Here is a 19,120-nt window from a genome sequence, read left to right as displayed (position 1 = left end):
ATATAATAGTAGTAGCAGCAGCTGTGGAGCTCTTTTGGGTCTCTATGCATTCCCAGCCCCTGAAAAGAAAAGAAAATTCTGAGAACTATTTCCAGAAAAGTATTTTCTGCAGTCCCAAGTCTTGTTTGTTCAAAGAACACAGTTGCATTTATATTATAAGATCACAGCTTCTGTTTATAAGAATTATGAATAGATTAAAATGCCTGCTTGTAAATTCCTCTGTTCTTACCTTACAGAAACTTCACTTGATACCACCCCATACAATTGCCCAGCCTACAGCTGACAGCAAAACTCGTAAGGATGTGAGTAACTTGGATTGCAGTCCTATGCTTGGGAACAAATACCATTGAGATCAGTGGAACTGCCTTCTGAAGAGACATGGCTGTGATTGGGCTGTAAACCGTTTATTTTGGCATGCTATTGCTATTAAGAATTTGTGTATTACTCATTAGGTTAGATCCAATTGGTTTTTTTCTGCACTCAGGGGTGTTCTTATTCAAGAAATGTTCTTTTATACCTGTCAGGAAAACTCCCTCCCCGCTACGGCCGGCGTCGCAGGAGCATTTAGAGTACAGGGATCCACGTCCGCTGTTTACGAGCTCCTCCTCCCCCTCTTCCAGTGGGAGCTCGCATTCTTCGCATTCTTCAGGCGGGGACGGAGAGGGGGAGACAGGAAGGCAATGCAGGGGCTTAGAAGGGGTCGGAGAGCCTCAACAGCACAGGGAAAGCAGAGATAGAGGTCAGGTTCCCACGCTACATAGTCAGTCACAGGAGGGAAGAAGGAGGGGTTTAGGGGTTCCAAGGCTTTTCTGCTAGAAGAGAAACTGAAAGAGTTCATTCCTGGACACTGATGAGTATTGAGAGGACGCTTGAGACTTTGCTTTGCTGTACATAGCTTGCACAATAAAGAACTTAGTTTTTAGAAGTTCTTTGCCTTGGACTGTTACTCATGAGCAACCACTAAGCGTCCTTACAATACCTAACCTACAAAGAAGGAGAGGGACACCCAACCTAAAGATGTTCAGCTATTTCAGCAAGAGCTGGAGCAAGCAGGAACATGAGAATTGCTATGAGTCAGCCTTCCCCAACCTGGTGCTCTTGAAATATTTCAGACTACAACTCAATCAACCTCAGGATACAGAGCAACCTCTGTACTAACGTGGTGGGTTCTAGTATTTACACCAGCACAGTTCAGGTATTAAGCCTCACTCGACTATAATCACATGGGGCAGGAGAGTCTCCGTGCATTGGTGGCATGTTTGTGGTGGGGCAGTCTCCTGAATGCGTGTCATCTGCCCATGAGTTGCAATCCTGGCTGCCTGGATGCAGCCCCACAATATTGGAGATGGCATTGGGCCCATCAAGAGGCCCATGGCTCAAGGAACACTGCTCACCTGGCAGTCACAGGCCTTTGCTACCAGATGTCAACTCACGACCTCCAGATGCTGTTGGAATACAGCTCCCACAAGAGGGAAGGATTTTACAGCAAGCCTCCATATTAGCTCTAGGGAAGGTTGAAGACCTGTGCTGTGAATGAGTAGCTTACAACAGCCTTGCAATGCAGTCGGTTGTTAATAATGTAGGCCAGCTGTTTGGATTCCCATTCAAAAATCGACATACCTCTCAAACTGCGGAAAGGTCAATTTACCCAAATTGTCCCCTCAAATCTCCTCCCGGGTCAAATGCATGTAGAAGTTTCATGGTCCATTGACTTCCATGCAGATTGGTTGTACAAATGTTCGAAAATTAAAGGAAGAAAGAAATGGACATGAAACAAGACCCAAGTAAGAGCAAAGACTCCTGTCTTTCTTGCTTATATTTATGCATTTGACCCTTTCAGTCATGGGCTTAGGTAACACCAGGGATACACTGCAACAATTTGTTGTAGGGCCCCACTTGTTAATACTTCTATTTCCTGGTTTCTGGTGTGTTAATGTGGCCTTTAGGGGACAGATGGAAGGAAAAAAGGAGGGAGAAAAAGACAGTAATGTGTGTATATGTATGCTCATATATTCTTCACTCCATCACTGTATATCTAGACTCTGAGGTTCGTGATCTGTTCTTCCAGCCTTTTAAAACAACAGGTACTCACCTAATATGAACTGCTATGAAAGGCGATTTGGCAAAATAATTTGGCAAATAATCTGATCTTTAGGATCAGTAGTCTTTAGATTTGTCCTCAAACAAGTTATAGTTTCTATTCTCTCATGAATCTAACCAATGGAACAATTCTATTCAAGCTTGAAAAAGTGATGCCAGTTTCTCTTTCAAATGCCCAGAAGATGCTGTGTGAGAGAAAAGCTTTTCATAAAGATCCACATCCAGCCTGCAGACATTTGATTAAGAGTACTACAAATAAAAGACGCACACAGCACTCGAGCCATCAAAAGGAGCCACCTGCAAAGCAAATGACTTGCCCTCAAAGGAGACAACATCCTTGTCAGGAAGAAAAATGTTCCCTTTCAGCGGAGGAGGAGAGGAAGGATCACGATATATCAGAGGTACAGGCATATGGCAGCATGTGTTGAAACAATCAGTAGGCCTCACAATATTCGATGTGCTTCATAATTCTTACTCTACCTTGAATTTCCCCCATTAATATGTTGCTTAAATGAACATGGGGTAAAATTTGGCTGTTGTTGTTTTTTTAATGCAGTCCAGAGTCACATAAAGAACAGAACAGAATAATCTATAGAGAAGATTAGAGAACAGGTTTGCAACTTCAGAGAAAAGGAGGAGGCAGGGCATTAGGAGGGGGTTGTTTGGTATTCTGATCAAGGCATTGGGCTAGTTGACACATACGCACATTCATGTCTAGATTACTGTGACCATCCAGTAGTCGTGTGTGTGAATGGCCATGACGTGTCAAACAGTGCAACGAGTCCTCTCCCATCCTTCATGTGCCATGCTTTTCAGCGGCATCAGTTCACACATTCAGCTTCCAGTCATCAGGTGTACATTAATCAGCTGTAGAGAAATCAGGTTGTGCATCTGCATGTGTGAAACAGCTCTTTTTCTTTTTACTACTGCATTCAGACTATTTCCCAGATATTTGTGCAACATTATTATTAGTATTGCTTATCGTCATTACATTCATGGGCAGGCAGCTTGATTCTGTGTCAGAGGTCACATTCCGCACACTGGTGCGCAGTTGCAGCCATCTAGCTACCATGGCAATAGACACCGCCACAGTCATTGTTAAATCATGGCGCTCCAGCACTGTTTAAATTAGTAAGCTATCTTGGGTAACTAGGCAGGTTCTTTTATTTATGTAGCAAACACTTAAATCGTTGTTGTTGAGCTATAATTAATTGCCCTAATTGTTCTCATTCCAATGCAGGTGTCACCTATTGAAATACAAGATGAAAAGCCATGTAATGAAAAGCTCGAGTTCAGCAAAACTGAAGCGGATAGCAAGCAAGAAATCATTTGCGTAAGAGCCCGTTTCATAGAATCATAGAATCATAGAGTTGGAAGAGACCACAAGGGCCATCCAGTCCAACCCCCTGCCAACTTCTTACCTCCTTGTTACCACCCCTGTTACCTCCTTGTGCAAATCAGACTGGATTCTGAGATTTAGGCTACACATGGAGGAAGTTGCATGCTTTCAGAACCAGATTTGCTTCAGTCATGTATAAAGAGGATAGATAGGTATCCACAGTACCCTTCTTCTGCCATGCCTTGCCTCTCACAGTCTGGTTCCAATATCAAATTATATATATATATATATATATATATATACCCCGCCCATCTGGCTGGGCTTCCCCAGCCACTCTGGGCGGCTTCCACCAAAATATTAAAATACAATAATCCATCAAACATTAAAAGCTTCACTAAACAAGGCTGCCTTCAGATGTCTTCTAAAAGTCTGGTAGTTGGTTGTTCTCTTTGACATATCAAAGCTGAGCTGGCCTGAGAGAAAAGTGTTGGAGGGAGCAGGGGGGACTTTTGCTCTTGATTGGGGCACACCTAGGGTTAAAGAAACAACTTGGTTACATGTAGCTTGAGACAGGCTTACTTTGAAATCCACATTACCTGCATCTCTTAGGTGATGGCTGCTTCTAAAACACATATATTGAACAGGTGGCAAGAGTGAAGCATTTACTTTTTTTTTATTGCCCTTGCCTGTTTTTCTGATACTGGCACCAAAAAGCAATTTTCATTGCAGAAAACGTAGCATAGATGGCGACTGAATTACTTAAAAGTCCCTAATACTCAGCTGGCTGCTTTGAGCACTCTAAGCCTCTCCTTTGAAATACTCCTTGCTTTAATTACTTGTGACTCATCTCCTCAACTGTTTGGTTTGTCTAGAAACATGTACTATTTCCTCTGACAAAAAAGCAGTCGACAAACTGTATTATGCAGGTATAATTAGCACACATTTAAAAGAGTTCGCTATCCTGAGTTAATTATGCTCCTGCCACTTATTGTAAATAGCAGGTGGTCGACCCAAAACAAAAAGAATCCCAGCAAGTGAGATTACACTTAACATATGTCAAGTCTTATGTTTGCAATTACTTTGGGAGGCTGCGGTGCAGGCAAGTAGCATAATGAGAAACATCAGAAAATTAAGGCCATGGCTTCTGGAAAACAATGCAAAACAAACATCTTAGAATTACTTAAGATTATTTATGCCATTGAGGGCCCTATAACGGGCAGTAACAAAAGATTGAAACCAATTTTGCTGGGCTCCCCAAAGAGAGAACTTGAAATGTAGATATGATGGAAAATCTTTTGATGACTTTTGTACACAATGTGACTCAGGAAATATTATTTGATATTTAAGTGAAGAGCTCTCCCTACAAGAATAATTAGCAATCAATCCATATCAAATTAGGGGTGTATGTATAGGGGCGTTATGGAGAGGGGTAGTACCTCTGGTGGGGGACACATTGTGCTCCCTCTGGGGTAGTTTGTCCACCTTTGGTCCCCACCCTGCACTCAGCTCCCACCTTGTGGTCCCAGAAGCTGTCATCATGTGACAGAGGCCACACCCTGGGAAAAGGCTTTGATTGGTTGGCTAAACCCAGCAAGGGTAGCCCATGGGTTTCAAGCCCTCATTGAATTAGGGACTATCTCTGCAAGTGAACACAGTCTCCAGTGGATTGAGTGGGCAAGACCCATGGTGGGTCGAATGGTCAAGAAAGTGGTTTCTGCACATGCTGCAGAGGGAAATAAGGAGAAGATGGGGCTCATCAACCTAGGAAGGTAGGAGAACTCGGATCCTAAACCTCTGCTGCCTTGCAGGATATCTTTGGGTGAAGAAAAGGCTAAAGGGTTCATCCTAGTCAAGTCTGGAGTCCCTAAGATGGTTGGATGGCGCCTTGTATGTCTCCTCCCAACAACTGCAGCCAAGCTGGTGCCAAACATATGCTCTGTTTTCCTTAGAACTACATCAGCATCTCCACCCCCATCGTTCTGCCTGAACTCTGAGGTCCAGTGCCGAGAGCCTTCTGGCAATTCCCTCGCTATGAGAAGCCAAGTTACAGGGAACCAGACAGAGGGCCTTCTCGTTAGTGGCACCCACCCTGTGGAACACCCTCCAACCAGATGTCAAAGAGAAAACCAACTACCACACTTTTAGGAGACATCTGAAAGCAGCCCTGTTTAGGGAAGCTTTTAATGTTTAATAGATTATTGTATTTTAACATTCTGTTGGAAGCCACCCAGAGTGGCTGGGGAAACCCAGCCAGATGGGCGGGATATAAATAAATTATTATTATTATTATTATTATTATTATTATTATTATTATTATTATTATCCCTCTTCAACATATTTAGTTATCGCTTTGAAGGTCAAAGAATATAAACAACAATGTTTGAACTTTGAGAAACTTTGACTGCCTTCCCTCACAGTCTTGTGGAGTAAGCTTTGCTCCTGGTCAAACTGCAGTTGCTTTAGCAAATGACATTGCATCCCAGGAAAAGATCCTGAAAGTTACTGGGTAGGGTGCAGACAAATGGAAGGTAGCTAGGAAGAACATTCTGAACACTACAACAAGAATTATATTAAGCAGGTGGAAATGTGCAGAATATTGTAATTATTGTGTTGGCCTGATCTAGCAACCTCTTCCTATGTTCTTATAGTCAGATGCAAATGAAGTTCTACAGCAGAATCAGTTAGGTACAGGTTAAAAAGGATACAGAGATTACTACAAGGTTAGCTACCGTTGAAATTAAAATTCCAATGGGGTTCCCAATGCCAAAGATCTATGTATTTCTAAATATTTTGAGAAAAGACCTCTTCATAATCAAAATGTTACATTGCAGATTATAATATCTGACAGTGACACTGAAGTTACGCCAGAAGATGAAGACGTTGTTTTCATGCACAAAGGTAAAATCAGTCATTTTTTTTTTTTTGTCAGTGGGATATCTATTTTCGTGTTTCTAAAATATGTCATAGCCAGTACATCCACTTACATAATGCTTTAAAGGTGAATTAAAGACAGTGGTGTGCTTGAGGACTCATAACCACAGATGGTAAGGGAATAGCATCATGGTTGCTGCCATTGGTATGTGGCCAAGGTCGGAAGAGGTATTTGTGTTTGTGGTGCCAGGCACTGTGAAAAGATCTTTGACACAGGCTGAAAATGTCACTGGTTTTGTGTCTGCACAGTCACCTAGAGACTTCTGCACTACAACAGTGTTGCACCAGTGTGTGCCCTTCTTGTTGACAGTCAGTTGTTCAGAATGTGCTTGCAAGGACTGCAAAATTGTATTACATGACTTCTAGAAAAATCCTATCGTGTTTGTCAGACTTGACCTACATGTTCATTTCTAGCTGGATTTGAAATTACTGGAAACCCAACTCGTGAACCAACGCATACTTGAATGAACTCCGGTCCCATTAACATTTAGCCAAGCACACTGCAGCTTGCATGGGGCTCCCGCATCCAGACCTGCTAACTCAGTTAAATCTAACTTGTGTGCTATTTCTTCTGATATGTTTAATTCACTTAGAAGAAAAACAGGAAGAGTGCGATGAAAAGGGAGCCAGTGCATTCAGCCCAAATAGTTGTTTTGATTTTGAGAAAAAACATTTGCCACCAGCGGACTTGGAAAGGTGAGTACCAGGATCCTCGCTGGATAAGGTTTTGAGTTCTAATTTATTTACAGTGTATACATCACAATAGGGAATAGAAATAATGTAAATCTGGGTAGACATGAAAAGAGCCGAGGTAGATTAAGCCCTGCAGTAGAAAGAGACTTAGGACTCAGCTATGCAGCTGCATATAAAACGTTTTAAGTTTGTTTTAAGTGCAATATGCAATGTGACACTAGATGGTGATGGTGAGCCTTATGGAAAATTCGATGTCTTTTTTTTTAAATAAGAAAAGCATTTTCAGAACAGTTTTTATATATGTGTAGATTCCACCTTAAACACTGTGAATAGGGTGTGGTGGGAGCTGAAACACAGTGGGTGCCAGAGAGCCCAGAAGTTCCCAGTTTCAATCCTATTGGTAGGGTTGGAGAAGACTCCTGCCAGAAATCTGGGAGAGATGTGGCCAATGGTAGACAGGCCAATAGTTTGACTAATAATAATAATTTTATTATTTACACCCTGCCCATCTGCCTGGGTTGTCCTAGCCAGTCTTGAAATAAAGCAGACAACATTCCTGTTGGCTAGATTCATCCATCCAGCTCAGCATTGTCTACTCTGAATGGCAGCATCTCTCCACGTTCTCAACCAAAACTATCTGATCCTATTTAAGTGAGATGGCATGCCAGGAATTTAGTATGCAAAGCCTGTGTTCTACCCCACAGCTATGGTTCCTTCCATGTTTGGGAGGAGGGGTATGGTCCTTGAACTGATCTTTGTGGTATGTCTGTTCAGTGGCTCCATGGAGACTTCAGAAGACGACAGCAAAGAGCAAGCTCTTGTTGCTGAGCAGGAGTCTAATGATGCAGTTTCGCACACATGTGGGGATCCCCAGAGCATTTCTGAAAACAAGATGGTAGAAACACTGACAGCTCGCATCAAGTAAGTATTCCTAAAGGTACAGTCTTGCAGCCAAATGTGATGTCCTTGTATCCTAACAAGGACCTTTTTGAGGCCTAATTTCATGCTAAATATGAATCAAGATGGCAACTGAGTGATGGGCCTATTGGACTGTGAAATACTTAATGAATATACACTACTGTGTGGAATTGACATTGAAATGGTCCTCCACGGATCAGTTTAAGGCATAGATTATATGGTCAACAAGAACTACAGCTCGTATAGATTCTTAAAAATATTCTTAATAACAGTTAAGGCTTTCAGCATTATTATTTTTTGCAGACAAGTAATTAATTCCATCAAGATCCTTACTTAAAAAAAAATACAGTACTCAGTTGAGAATAATCTAGCATTCTGGCTAGATAAACACTGAATCCAATTTTTGAAAGTGTGCATTTGCACTCAAGGCCAAATTGCACATATATTAAATACTCTCAAAAATGTGGTTAGGTCCTCTTTCTTAACAAAAACACAGCTATTGTGGAGGGGTGGGTGGGTAGTCCAGTTCAAGATCATGGAACAAATGCAGTTTAGCTCCTTTTCCTTTTCCTTTTCCACCTAAACCCCTCATTTGGGAAGCAAATGGCAGCTTCTGCTACGCTTGGTGAGAAAACAGTATGGGAGGAAAGTGTTAAAAATTCCCCACACATTGGAGTCAGCATTTTTAACCTATGATGGAAGGATCTGTTTTTGGTATGTTGCAATTGTTGTCTTTTCCAGAGAGATCCTGCTATATTTTTTACCCAAATGCAATCTTTCAAGAGAACATCTTTCTTCTATGTCCCCTGAAGACATTTTATCTATGTTCAAGGTGAGTGGACATTTGAATTAAATAAAAATGGTGGGAATGCGCTGGAACTATTTGCAGTTAGTCTAAAGAGAGCAACGGCGCTTAACTACTCAGATTTCAGGTATGAGGCACAAGTTGTTCCGAGTATGTTGTTTAGGGACTAAAATGTTGGGGTTGCTGTCTCATTTGTCCAGCTTCAGGACACTTGCTCCAATTTTGCATTTTCTTCAGCATTTGGAACTTCTGTTTCTTAATTCCAACTTGGAAAGCAGGATATGATGTTGATAAGAAGACGAGTAAGCCAAGGAAGGAGCCAAATGGGAGCAAGCCAACACTGTTGGGCTCCTACACCCACCCACTTTCCATGCAGAGCATCCAGTGCTTCTGCCCCAGTCAATCATTTCCTGATGGGACAGTGTGGGAAGGAGTACTGGATATTTCAAGCTGGATGAAATTCTCCTGTGGGGCACAGGTTCTGCGCTACTGCTTTGCATCTTTACCATACAAGATTTTCACACTTCCTGCCGTTTTCTAAGCCTAGGCATTTTGTTTCCTTTATGCCAATAGCTGAACCGGGATTCTGAGCGGAATAAGGCTGTGCCTGTGGACCTGAATCAGGTAAAAGCTATTTAATGTGACCAATTCATATTCTCTGAAATGATTTTCTGTTGGATCAGTCATAGGCATGTGAGATTTATGAAGAGAAATTCAACTCGTGAGAAGCTGGCATCTTCAATGAATGTCTAAAAAGAACAGTCTTTGTTGCATACAATTAACAAACAAACAAAAACCCTTGCAGTTTAATTTGTGTTAAGGGTTTTTCCTTGTTCACTCATGTTCTAAATTGCCAGGAAGTGATAGTAGCTGTTGAGGGTTAAGCCCTTAACAGGTGTGTTGGTTAGGCAATGTTGATATGGTATTGTCTCCTATCCTGTGGTTAATTCCGGTTTCACCACCAATTTGGATCTGGGTGGCTGAGGGGTGCACCTATCTGTCTGTTCCCTAGAATAGATGCATGGAGACGATGGAACTGAAGCTACCAGTCCACAGTACAACTACCCTACTGGGAACCATCTACACAAAATGATTAACTGTGGTGTAAACAGAAAAAGGTCTCTTGCAATCCTTTTGGAATTGCCCTCTTCCCTCTTTCCCCCAAGCCTGTTCAGCACCATCCTCCATCTTTGGCCATGTGCTTTCTTTAAAGACAATAGATAAGGTACCTCTGTGCTTGTATAAAGTGGCGCTCAGACACCCCTAAGCAATTCCCCCTTCATCTCCATGCACTTATAATTTCAAGAGCAGAGCTCTCATCCCGAGAGGATGGCAGAGCTATTGACAAATGAACGACTGTCTCGCCCCCTGGGCAGCATTCTGAGACCCGGGGTGGACGATACATTTACCACATGGATATATCTTGGGGCTTCTTTTTGATTAGTTGGGCGAACAAATTGTATATTAGAGGGGAAGTTGCTTTTAAAGTCCGCACTAAAATTTGAAGGCTATCCATATTTGTTACAGTATCTTTTGAAATATGAGGAACAACTTTTAGAAAAACTCCAGTCTATAAAGCACCATGGGCTTCTAGCCAAATGTGCTGCCGAAAAAAAGATTAGTCTGTGCAGGACGCAAATAAAAGCGGCAGAAGAACGAATTAAGCACCTGCAGGAGAAAGTAGCACAATTTCTACTGAGCATCCATCCAGTAAGTGCTGACAGTTTATTCCAGTGCTTGATGTTGATTTAACTGGTTTCACTACATTTCAGAAAATAGGATGCATTCTAATATTTCTAACATGGCCGCAATATGGACAGAGAAATGCTGTAGGTCACTTGTGGTAGTAGATGATTTACTGGCAGAGCCACCACTTCATCCATTAAGCGGTGTGTACCAGTCACAAGATTCAACTTGAATCTATATCTTCATCTTTGAAAAGCAGCCATGCTTGCTACCTTGCCAGTTCAACGCATTGTTGGGGGCCAAATTAGATCTGTTAAAAACAAAGCTCCGCCCCAACCTTTCATTCACTATAAGGGGTGTGACGATCACCGAAACTTAGGAATGGCATAGAAGGAGTTAAAAGAAATAACCAGTAAGAACCTTAAGGGGGCGGAGTTATGTGGGCTATATAAACCCCTCCCGGGGAAGGAAGGGGGTCTTTGTCGGGGTCTTGGGGCTTGTTGTGGAGATTGAGAGGCTGGAAGGAAGGTGGCAAGGGAAGGAGTAGGAACAGGGGTGGGAGAAATCGTTGGGCACTGTTGTTAATAAGAACACAACCAAGAAAGAACTGTTTATTCAGAAACCACATGCTTTTGTACCAAACTTCAAATAAAACAGTTTTGTTCCAATATTCTCCTTGACTGAACTGAGCGAAGTAAATACCAGACAGACTGGTTGGTGGTAGCGGTTAATTAACAAAGTGGTGAGCGCAGGTATCAATGGACCGTTAAACGTCTGGGGGTCCTGTGCAGGTTGAGCGAACTTTTTTTTTTTTACTTACTTCTCACAGAAATGTGCAAGCATAGCAGACCTTCTGGAATGGATTAATGTTGCCAATTTGTAGACAGACCCATGTGAAAAACAAACGTGGTTTTTAATTCATTTTTTTTTAAACAGAATTTATTGACATTTTCACAAAATAACACAAACCCAACCCCACACCTACAAATACCAAAACAAATACAAATACACATAATGTCAGGATTCTTCTTCTTATCTATATACCTTACAACAACAAAAAAATTTCTAGTTCTGAATCTTGACGTTTGACTTCCCCCGCCTATACACCTTCGGTTTTGGAACAGTAAACTATTTCCTTAACAACTTTTCTCTATAAAAAATTTAACTTTACTTAAAAAGAAAAAACACAATTGTCTTAATCTTTGCATTATAACCTAAATCTTAACCAAGTATTCTTATAGCCAAACTTATTTCTTCTATCGTTTATCATGCTGCTTTTAACTTAAAGTTCAATATCTCCTTACTTATTTAAAATAAACTTATAATTAACAGACTTCACACTCCGATTTCGGATACCGTGGCAGGCCATTCAGATTATACATTTAATGCTTCAACCCACTCCCCCTCTGTCCATTGTTTTTTTCTGCCTTTCACCAGAACCGGTTCTCCAATTATCTTCTTCTGGATGTCCACAGATCCAGGCTGCCTTCACAACAAACCTTGCATCGAGCTTCAGGATATTCATCCCCTCCATTCTGGGTTTCTCCGTTTCTTTGTGCCATACTACTTCTTCTTGTAAAAATCTTAATTCTATGTCCCTTGCCCCCGAGCTGCCACCTCGGGGTCTGGATATTGAAAATCTTCCCGTTCCAGGGCTGCCACCCCCAGAAACCGGCCCCCCTTCCATTCGGAGTTGCCCAGCCATCTCAGACCATCCTTCCAACACCTCTCCCAGCTCTTTGCAAAAGTCTGTTTCCATTGAGTAAAACTTTTGAAAAGCCTCTTCTGTGGAAAATAAGTTCTTTCCATTTATAATTCCACTCAAGGCTTTTAGTTTTCGATCAAGCAGTTCCAGTTGAAAGACAGTAAGCTTTTCCTCATCCTCCCAATCATTCAATGCCAACACGAGCGCAAAATCCAGCATCTTGGGGGGGAGGATGGGTATCAAGTTTCAGTTCCTGTCTCTTCCTTCCTTTGTTTCAATTTTTTCCCACGAAAGTCCAAGTCGCCGCCATTTCTCCAATGCCGGAGTATAAAGACCAAAACTTCAAATGGAGATATTTTTTCCTCAGTTAACCCCCAAAAGGAGATCTCAACAGACTCAGTTTTCAAATTCCAAATGCTTTCAATTGATTGTTGTAGCAGCAGTCACTTAAAGAGTTAATTTCTTTCACCACCCGAAGGGAGGGAGGCGGGCTGCCTTTCTTCTTTCCCCCAGATCGTTCCAGGAAAACAAAGAGTCAATCAATTACTTACAGCCTCTGGGTTCTTAACAGCTCCTTAATGACAGGTAGAACTTAGACGCTCATCACAGGCTTTGTCGCCGCGTTGGGGCATTTCCCCTGTAGCCCGGCTCCGTCGTCCCTTCACCCCCACTCCCCCTTTACAGGGGGAGCGGGGGAAGGGTTCGGAGCCACAACGGGCACAGCCGGGGAGCCCAGAGTGCGGGACGCTCTTCCCGCACCCCAACCGGAGCCCCGCTTTGCGGTAGCAGGGCTCCTAACCCCCGGGATGGACTGGGTGCTTCGCAGCCGAAGCAACCCACGACCACCCGCAATGGCGGGTTTTTAATTCATCCTCTGAGCCGCTGCGATTGCAGTACCCTAGGAAAACGATTCACCACAATTAGAAGCTGGCAGCTTGTCAAGATTAAAGATATCTGCCCCCGTCCCAGCAGCACAGGGCATGGCTGGGCTGTACCAGTTTAGCTCCATTTGCACCTTGCTGCTGCTTCCCCCTCTCCCAGAGTGTTGCAGAAACTCATCTGGGCAGAGGTCACACCCCCTCCATACTGTCCCCACCTCACCTCTTCCTACCCTCTTGAGGTGTTTCCCCAACAACTTGGTTTTATTTCTGGGGGGGGGGGTGCAGTTGTGAATTTCTCAGACAGGTGATTCCAATAGGCAGTTTCATAGCTCGGGGAGTCCATGATCCAACTTGAGATGCCTTGTTAACTGAGCAGTCCAAATCGGGATACATACAGAATGCACTTCCCCAAAATCCATAGCTTTGGCCTTTGACAGTTGAGGGAGGGAGGGAGGGAGGGAGGGAGGGAGAGAGAGAGAGAGAGAGAGAGAGAGAGAGAGAGAGAGAGAGAGAGACCCACCCTATTATTGTGGTTATAATTTGTTTTAAACAGTTTCCAATTTTGTATTTTAAATTGTTCTCACCAGTGCTGTTTTTCTAGCAAAAGCGGTACCTCCCTTGTCTTAAAATGGAAATGGTGCCCACTTGAGAGGTGCCGGAACTGAGTTCAGTTGTGTTTCAGCTGAATAAAAGCCCTGGTTGTCACTCACCCTGGGACCTTCTGGCAAAGGGCGGGTGATTAAAAATCAAATTAATGCTAATAATACTCCATAATTTTCTTCCAATCCTCCTCTATCATTAGTGTTAGAAATACTCTTTAACACTAACTACTTAACTGATTTCACCCTTTGTCCATTTGTCTTGTTTATAATCATTTTATCTTCATGAGAAGATAATCTCGTTGGAAATTAGATTATGTGGTTATATTTACAGAAATTTTATAAATATGTGATGCTGAAACCCAAACCGCAGGTTACACTAAAACACAAGTTCATGGGGGCTGGGAATCGACACCCCCATGTGAAATGGTCATTGACTGTAGCCCAACAGCCCTGCCAGGGAAGAAACAAAGATTACTTATCACTGGAGGGATGACCAGGGAGAGGCACTTCCATTTTGTCTTTTCCATTACTTACAGTTGCCTGTGATGTGTAGTTTGGGCCTAAGGACCTGATTGACTGCTTATTTTGATTAGCTTTCCATGGAGCCTATTAATGTTATAATAATGCCTCTCTCTCTTTGCTGCATTCTGTTTCAGCATCTTCAAATAGATAACCCGGAAGACATTGGCAACGTCCTAGAAAAGGTTCTGAAGTAAGACAAACTTAAGAGCATTGGTCCCTTGTGAATAGTTCACACCACAAAACTAAGCTGAACTTGGGAAGGGTCTTAACACTTGATAATGTATGGCCAAAATGCAAGGACAAAGTCTTCATTGAAACCTTACAGCAGAGCTTGCAGAGGAAAGGATATGAATGGTGTCATCCTAAGGATGTTTTGTTCTTTGCCTACCATATTTTGGTGGTGTTGCATCCAGCCCTACTTGCACTGCTGCTGTGTAGCTCTCTTCATTTCAGTGGAACACTCCACACAAATGTGTGGACATGGTTCAGCCAAATGGGTCCTTGTGAATATTATGTAGTGGAGGGGGGGAAACACCCTGAAACATTTGTTGTTGCTTTAAAAGAGATTTTTTGTTTGTTTGGAAATAATAACCTCACTAAACATAATATGTTAACTTGTGTCAATGTAAATAGTGGGCATTTTGGGGGTTTGTTTCCCCCCCCCCCCAACAGGGATTAAAGCTTTTCATTTCAATGTATTCATGATACAGATCACCTTGCATAATAAAGGAAGATAATTTGCAGTTTGCTCAACTTGCCAAGTGTTACAAATTGATGTGTACTTATACAACTTGAAATATTTAATCCATGGGGATTAATTTGAGTGCTTTCCTCCTGTAATAACAGATGCAGGTTTGGATGTTAGTAATCTTAACCATATATATATATGGACCTGATTCACTATGTTCTCGTGCCAGGCATTGAAGTTATGTAATTTTGAAGTTGCAGGGTAGGTGTGCATGAATCAGTACAAATGCACCAAGAACAGGAGTTGCAGCAAACACTTCCCTACCATGCTGGGCACATTCTGATGCATTCAGAATGCTAATAATGAACATACTGGTGCTCTCTTAGATGCAGTATGCCTCTGAATACCAGTGGCTGGGAATCACAAACAGGAAGAGGGCTGATGTGCTGAGCTTCTGTATTTTGGCATCCCATAGGCATCTGGTTGGCCATCACGTGAATAAGACACTGGACTAGATGCGCCATTGGCATGCTCTAGCGGTGTTTGTGTATGTACTTACACAAAAACACACAAGAAAAGACATATTGAGTCTAAATCGAAAGTCCTCAAAATGCCAATGTCTAGTGATAACACACAGTCATCTTGCATCTCAAATCTCATTCTCAATGACATCAAACCAGAATTGCTCCTGCTGTCTATTTCACCTGCTCTCTGCCATAGTATTTGAGGCCATTCATCTGTTTTTAATCTCTTTTATAGGCTTACAGTCTCTTTAAACCGCATGGCTCATGCTACAGCATGAAGTTTACCAAAGGATCCTGAGGTCACAGTCTCAGAAAGGCACCTTCCCTTTTTTAAACTCATAACTTACACTTCCCAGTGGGGAACTATAAGAGGGATGCCTTGATGCCTAATTCTGAAGAGACAATTTTGCCTGTATCTCCATTTTAAAACTTAACCCTACTTAAATTATAAGGTTATAAGGAAGAATTACATCCGTTTTCTATCACAGGTTGATGGTGTCACCAGAAAAAAAAGCAACTGACATTAACGTATACCATAGAGACTTAAAGTAAACCATATGGGGCGCCCAAATTCCATGTGTGCCGGCCTCAACTATCTTAGAGAATGAGCAATGTTGCTTCAAGTTTTATATTTTATCACTTTTTAATCTATCCATTATTTAAGTATGCTGATCTGGCCTTTTCTGCCAAAGACACTTTTGTTGACAATTGACAGTGGACCATATATGATTTAATGCCTGCCCTCCACCCCACCAGTCATATAAACAGCAGGACAGTTCAGAAGCAATATAGCAAAAAGAAAAACATAATACAGCAGTTGGAGAGCAATGCCATTCACACCCAGAGGACTCCAAACAGCTGCTGAAACAGCACCACCTTTGCTTGCCATTGGAAAACCAACATAAAATGGGGGGGGGGACAGAGAGAGAGAGAGAAAATAAACTTATTCTAAGAGGAATTCTGAACCCTTAGTGCCACCGTAGAAAATGTGTGGGTCATCTCCCACCTTCAAACAGTGAGGACACCTGAAGCCACTGGGATCTTAGAGGCAGGGAAATTTCCTATAGCAGCAGTCTTTTATATATGCATCTTTAGTGGGGAAGTATGACTTTTAAAGTACATTATGTACTTAACTTCACAGTAATGTGATGAAAAGGAGAATATACTTCATCTTTTGATGCACTCTTGTTATGCTGCTTTGCCCTGTCCTCATGATAACAATCTAAACCAGAGGTGGGGAACCCTTGGCCCTCCAGCTTGGGCATGCTGGCTGTAGCTGATGGGAGTTGTCCAGTAACATCTGGACAGGCCAAAGGTTCCCGACTTGTGATCTAAACGGTAAAGGCAAAACACATAAGGAGCAACTTTCAGATGGGTAGCCTAGTTATAGGTGCCATATACATTCATGGACTCGATTCCATTTGTTCATTAAATCTTATGCCATTATAAGTAGGTTAGTCTTTTAAGAGGCTGCAAAACGGTTGTTGTTTTACACATCGGAGAGGAGAGGAGAGGAAAATATAGTAAAGGGAATGAAGCCTGAACTGGGGAAAGCCAGAATCAACAGCTGTCAGTTGTCATAATAGCATGTCCTAAATATGGAAGTTTGATACTGCCCTTGTCACCGAGGAAGCAAGTCAGTGTGAGCAAGTTGCTACCCTGCCAAGTTCATGCAATTAAACACCAAGGTCTCATAGTTGTTTTAAGAAAGGGCTCCTTCCGATAACCTGTTTATTCAACACTCATCCTGATTTGCTTGTACAAAGATTGCAGCATGGTTAGATTATGTCCAGTCTTTGTTGAGCATTTGTTCTGATTTGTTCACAAGGCAGTGATATGACCATGAGCATTCAACCTTTTTTGCATCCCGTATGCATGGGGTATTTACAGCTCTTCCCATTAATCATTTGTTCATCGCACACTTTTCAATTCATTTCCCCATTACCTTCCAAACATGAAAAAAAAAATTGGCCGGTGGGACAACACAGCTCTTTAACCCACTTCAAATGCACAAACCTAAAGCTCCAGTCTGCATTTGAATCACTCTTGCAAATTAATGCCAGTCTGGAGGTATCCAAAAGAGATCAGTTTAGTTAATTCTGTACATTTATATACTGCCCTTCAGCCAAATAGTTCACAGAGTTTGGTTGATTGGTTGGTTTCTAATCAGATATAATAATAAAAGTGGTGTAAAGGTAAAGGGACCCCTGACCATTAGGTCCAGTTGCAAACAACTCTAGGGTTGCGGCGCTCATCTTGCTTTATTGGCCAAGGGACCCGGTCTACAGCTTCCAGGTGATGTGGCCAGCATGACTAAGCCACTTCTGGCGAACCAGAGCAGCGCACGGAAATGCCGTTTACCTTCCCACCAGAGCAGTACCTATTGATCTACTTGCACTTTGACGTGCTTTTGAACTGCTAGGTTGGCAGGAGCAGGGACCAAGCAATGGGAGCTCACCACGTCGCGGGGATTCGAACCGCCAACCTTCTGATAAGCAAGCCCTAGGCTCTGTGGTTTAGACCACAGCATCCCTCAAAAGTGGTGTAATTAAACATAAAAAAGTAATAAGGCTTGCAATTTTTTTAAAAAAAAAATCATGATACAATTCAGAACATTAAAGACTAGGAGAACAGAAAAGTAATTGTGCCACCAAAGAGATAGCAAAGTCCTGGAAGAGACCCTCTAAGGCAAGAATACCCTACTAAGAAAACTCCCCCCCCCCCAATTGCCACTTATATCACAGCCTGGTAGCAACACAGCTTCAGAAGGTGCATCTAAGGTCCTGCCCCTTCCAATGCAGGATATTTAAAACAGCAACTCAGCAACATCTGCACAGACACCGAAGACAGCTGGGATCATTGTACAATGCACTGTACAAATACAGAGAGACATCGTACTGCTTTATTCTGGTTGAGAAGAGACTGCCACCCACTGAGAAAACCTTGCTGTATTTAAACTGGGTACTGAAGGTAATCTGTCTAGGAAGTTATATATACATAGCCTATTTCTGCAGTAAGCTGTAAAGAGGTTTACGGTAGCTCGTTCTTTATATGACATGTTGGCGTTTGAATGGTAGCTATAAGCAAAGCAATTGCCACTGGGCATTGAAATCACTTGGATGAAAATATACTAAAAAAAAAAAAAATCAAACAAGGATACTTGGAATGTTGGACATTATGGGTGCCAATGGGTCTGCAGATGACATCGATGCTCTGGAAATTCACCACTGGTACACAAAGTTTATGAGGGAATGCCCATCTGGACAGCTCTGTCTGCATGAATTTAAATCAGTGTTGGGTCTACAAGGACTCACTCCAGAAGCCAATAAGTATGTTGAGCAAGTCTTTCATACTTTTGATATGAATAAGGTAAGGCATAATTATCTTCTACATTTGCATTGTTCTCGCTATTGGTACTTTGGCTATAAAAACCACCTTTAAACAACTTTGAATACGCTTCGGAATGTATCTTGGCATCATACCGTTTCATTGAATGCAATGCTTTGAAATGAAAGAAATACCAATTTATAGCCCATGTTCTTTTGAAAATCCAGCTTCTTACTTGACAATTGCATTTCTGTGGCTCCCTGCGGAATATGCTAGACATCAAGTACTTTCTAATCAAATCATTTAAACTCTGTTCAGTCATTCCTACGAAACATACCCATGTGATAGAGAATGGATGTGGCTTATCATGTGGAATATAAAAGTGGTATTGGGTTTTTC

General features: G+C 42.1%; 1 protein-coding gene across 2 annotated transcripts in view; it reads left to right on the top strand.

The window, feature by feature from the left end:
* The window catches only part of MORC1 (MORC family CW-type zinc finger 1), a 50,702-nt gene extending 35,777 nt beyond the window's left edge, over window positions 1–14,925 (top strand). For both annotated transcript variants that reach the window (XM_033146698.1, XM_033146699.1), the window contains 10 exons: window positions 237–302; window positions 2,280–2,501; window positions 3,341–3,433; window positions 6,271–6,337; window positions 6,964–7,066; window positions 7,838–7,984; window positions 8,723–8,813; window positions 9,360–9,410; window positions 10,314–10,496; window positions 14,317–14,925. In XM_033146698.1, coding sequence (XP_033002589.1) covers window positions 237–302; window positions 2,280–2,501; window positions 3,341–3,433; window positions 6,271–6,337; window positions 6,964–7,066; window positions 7,838–7,984; window positions 8,723–8,813; window positions 9,360–9,410; window positions 10,314–10,496; window positions 14,317–14,376 — 1,083 coding nt within the window. In that variant the 3' untranslated portion in view covers window positions 14,377–14,925. The remainder of the gene's footprint in view (window positions 1–236; window positions 303–2,279; window positions 2,502–3,340; window positions 3,434–6,270; window positions 6,338–6,963; window positions 7,067–7,837; window positions 7,985–8,722; window positions 8,814–9,359; window positions 9,411–10,313; window positions 10,497–14,316) is intronic.
* The last annotated feature ends 4,195 nt before the right edge of the window (window positions 14,926–19,120 follow it).

This window comes from Lacerta agilis, chromosome 4 (assembly GCF_009819535.1).
Source record: "Lacerta agilis isolate rLacAgi1 chromosome 4, rLacAgi1.pri, whole genome shotgun sequence".
NCBI lineage: Eukaryota > Metazoa > Chordata > Lepidosauria > Squamata > Lacertidae > Lacerta > Lacerta agilis.
The sequence above is the reverse complement of the archived record's forward strand: the minus strand, read 5'-3'. Positions and strand labels throughout refer to the sequence as shown.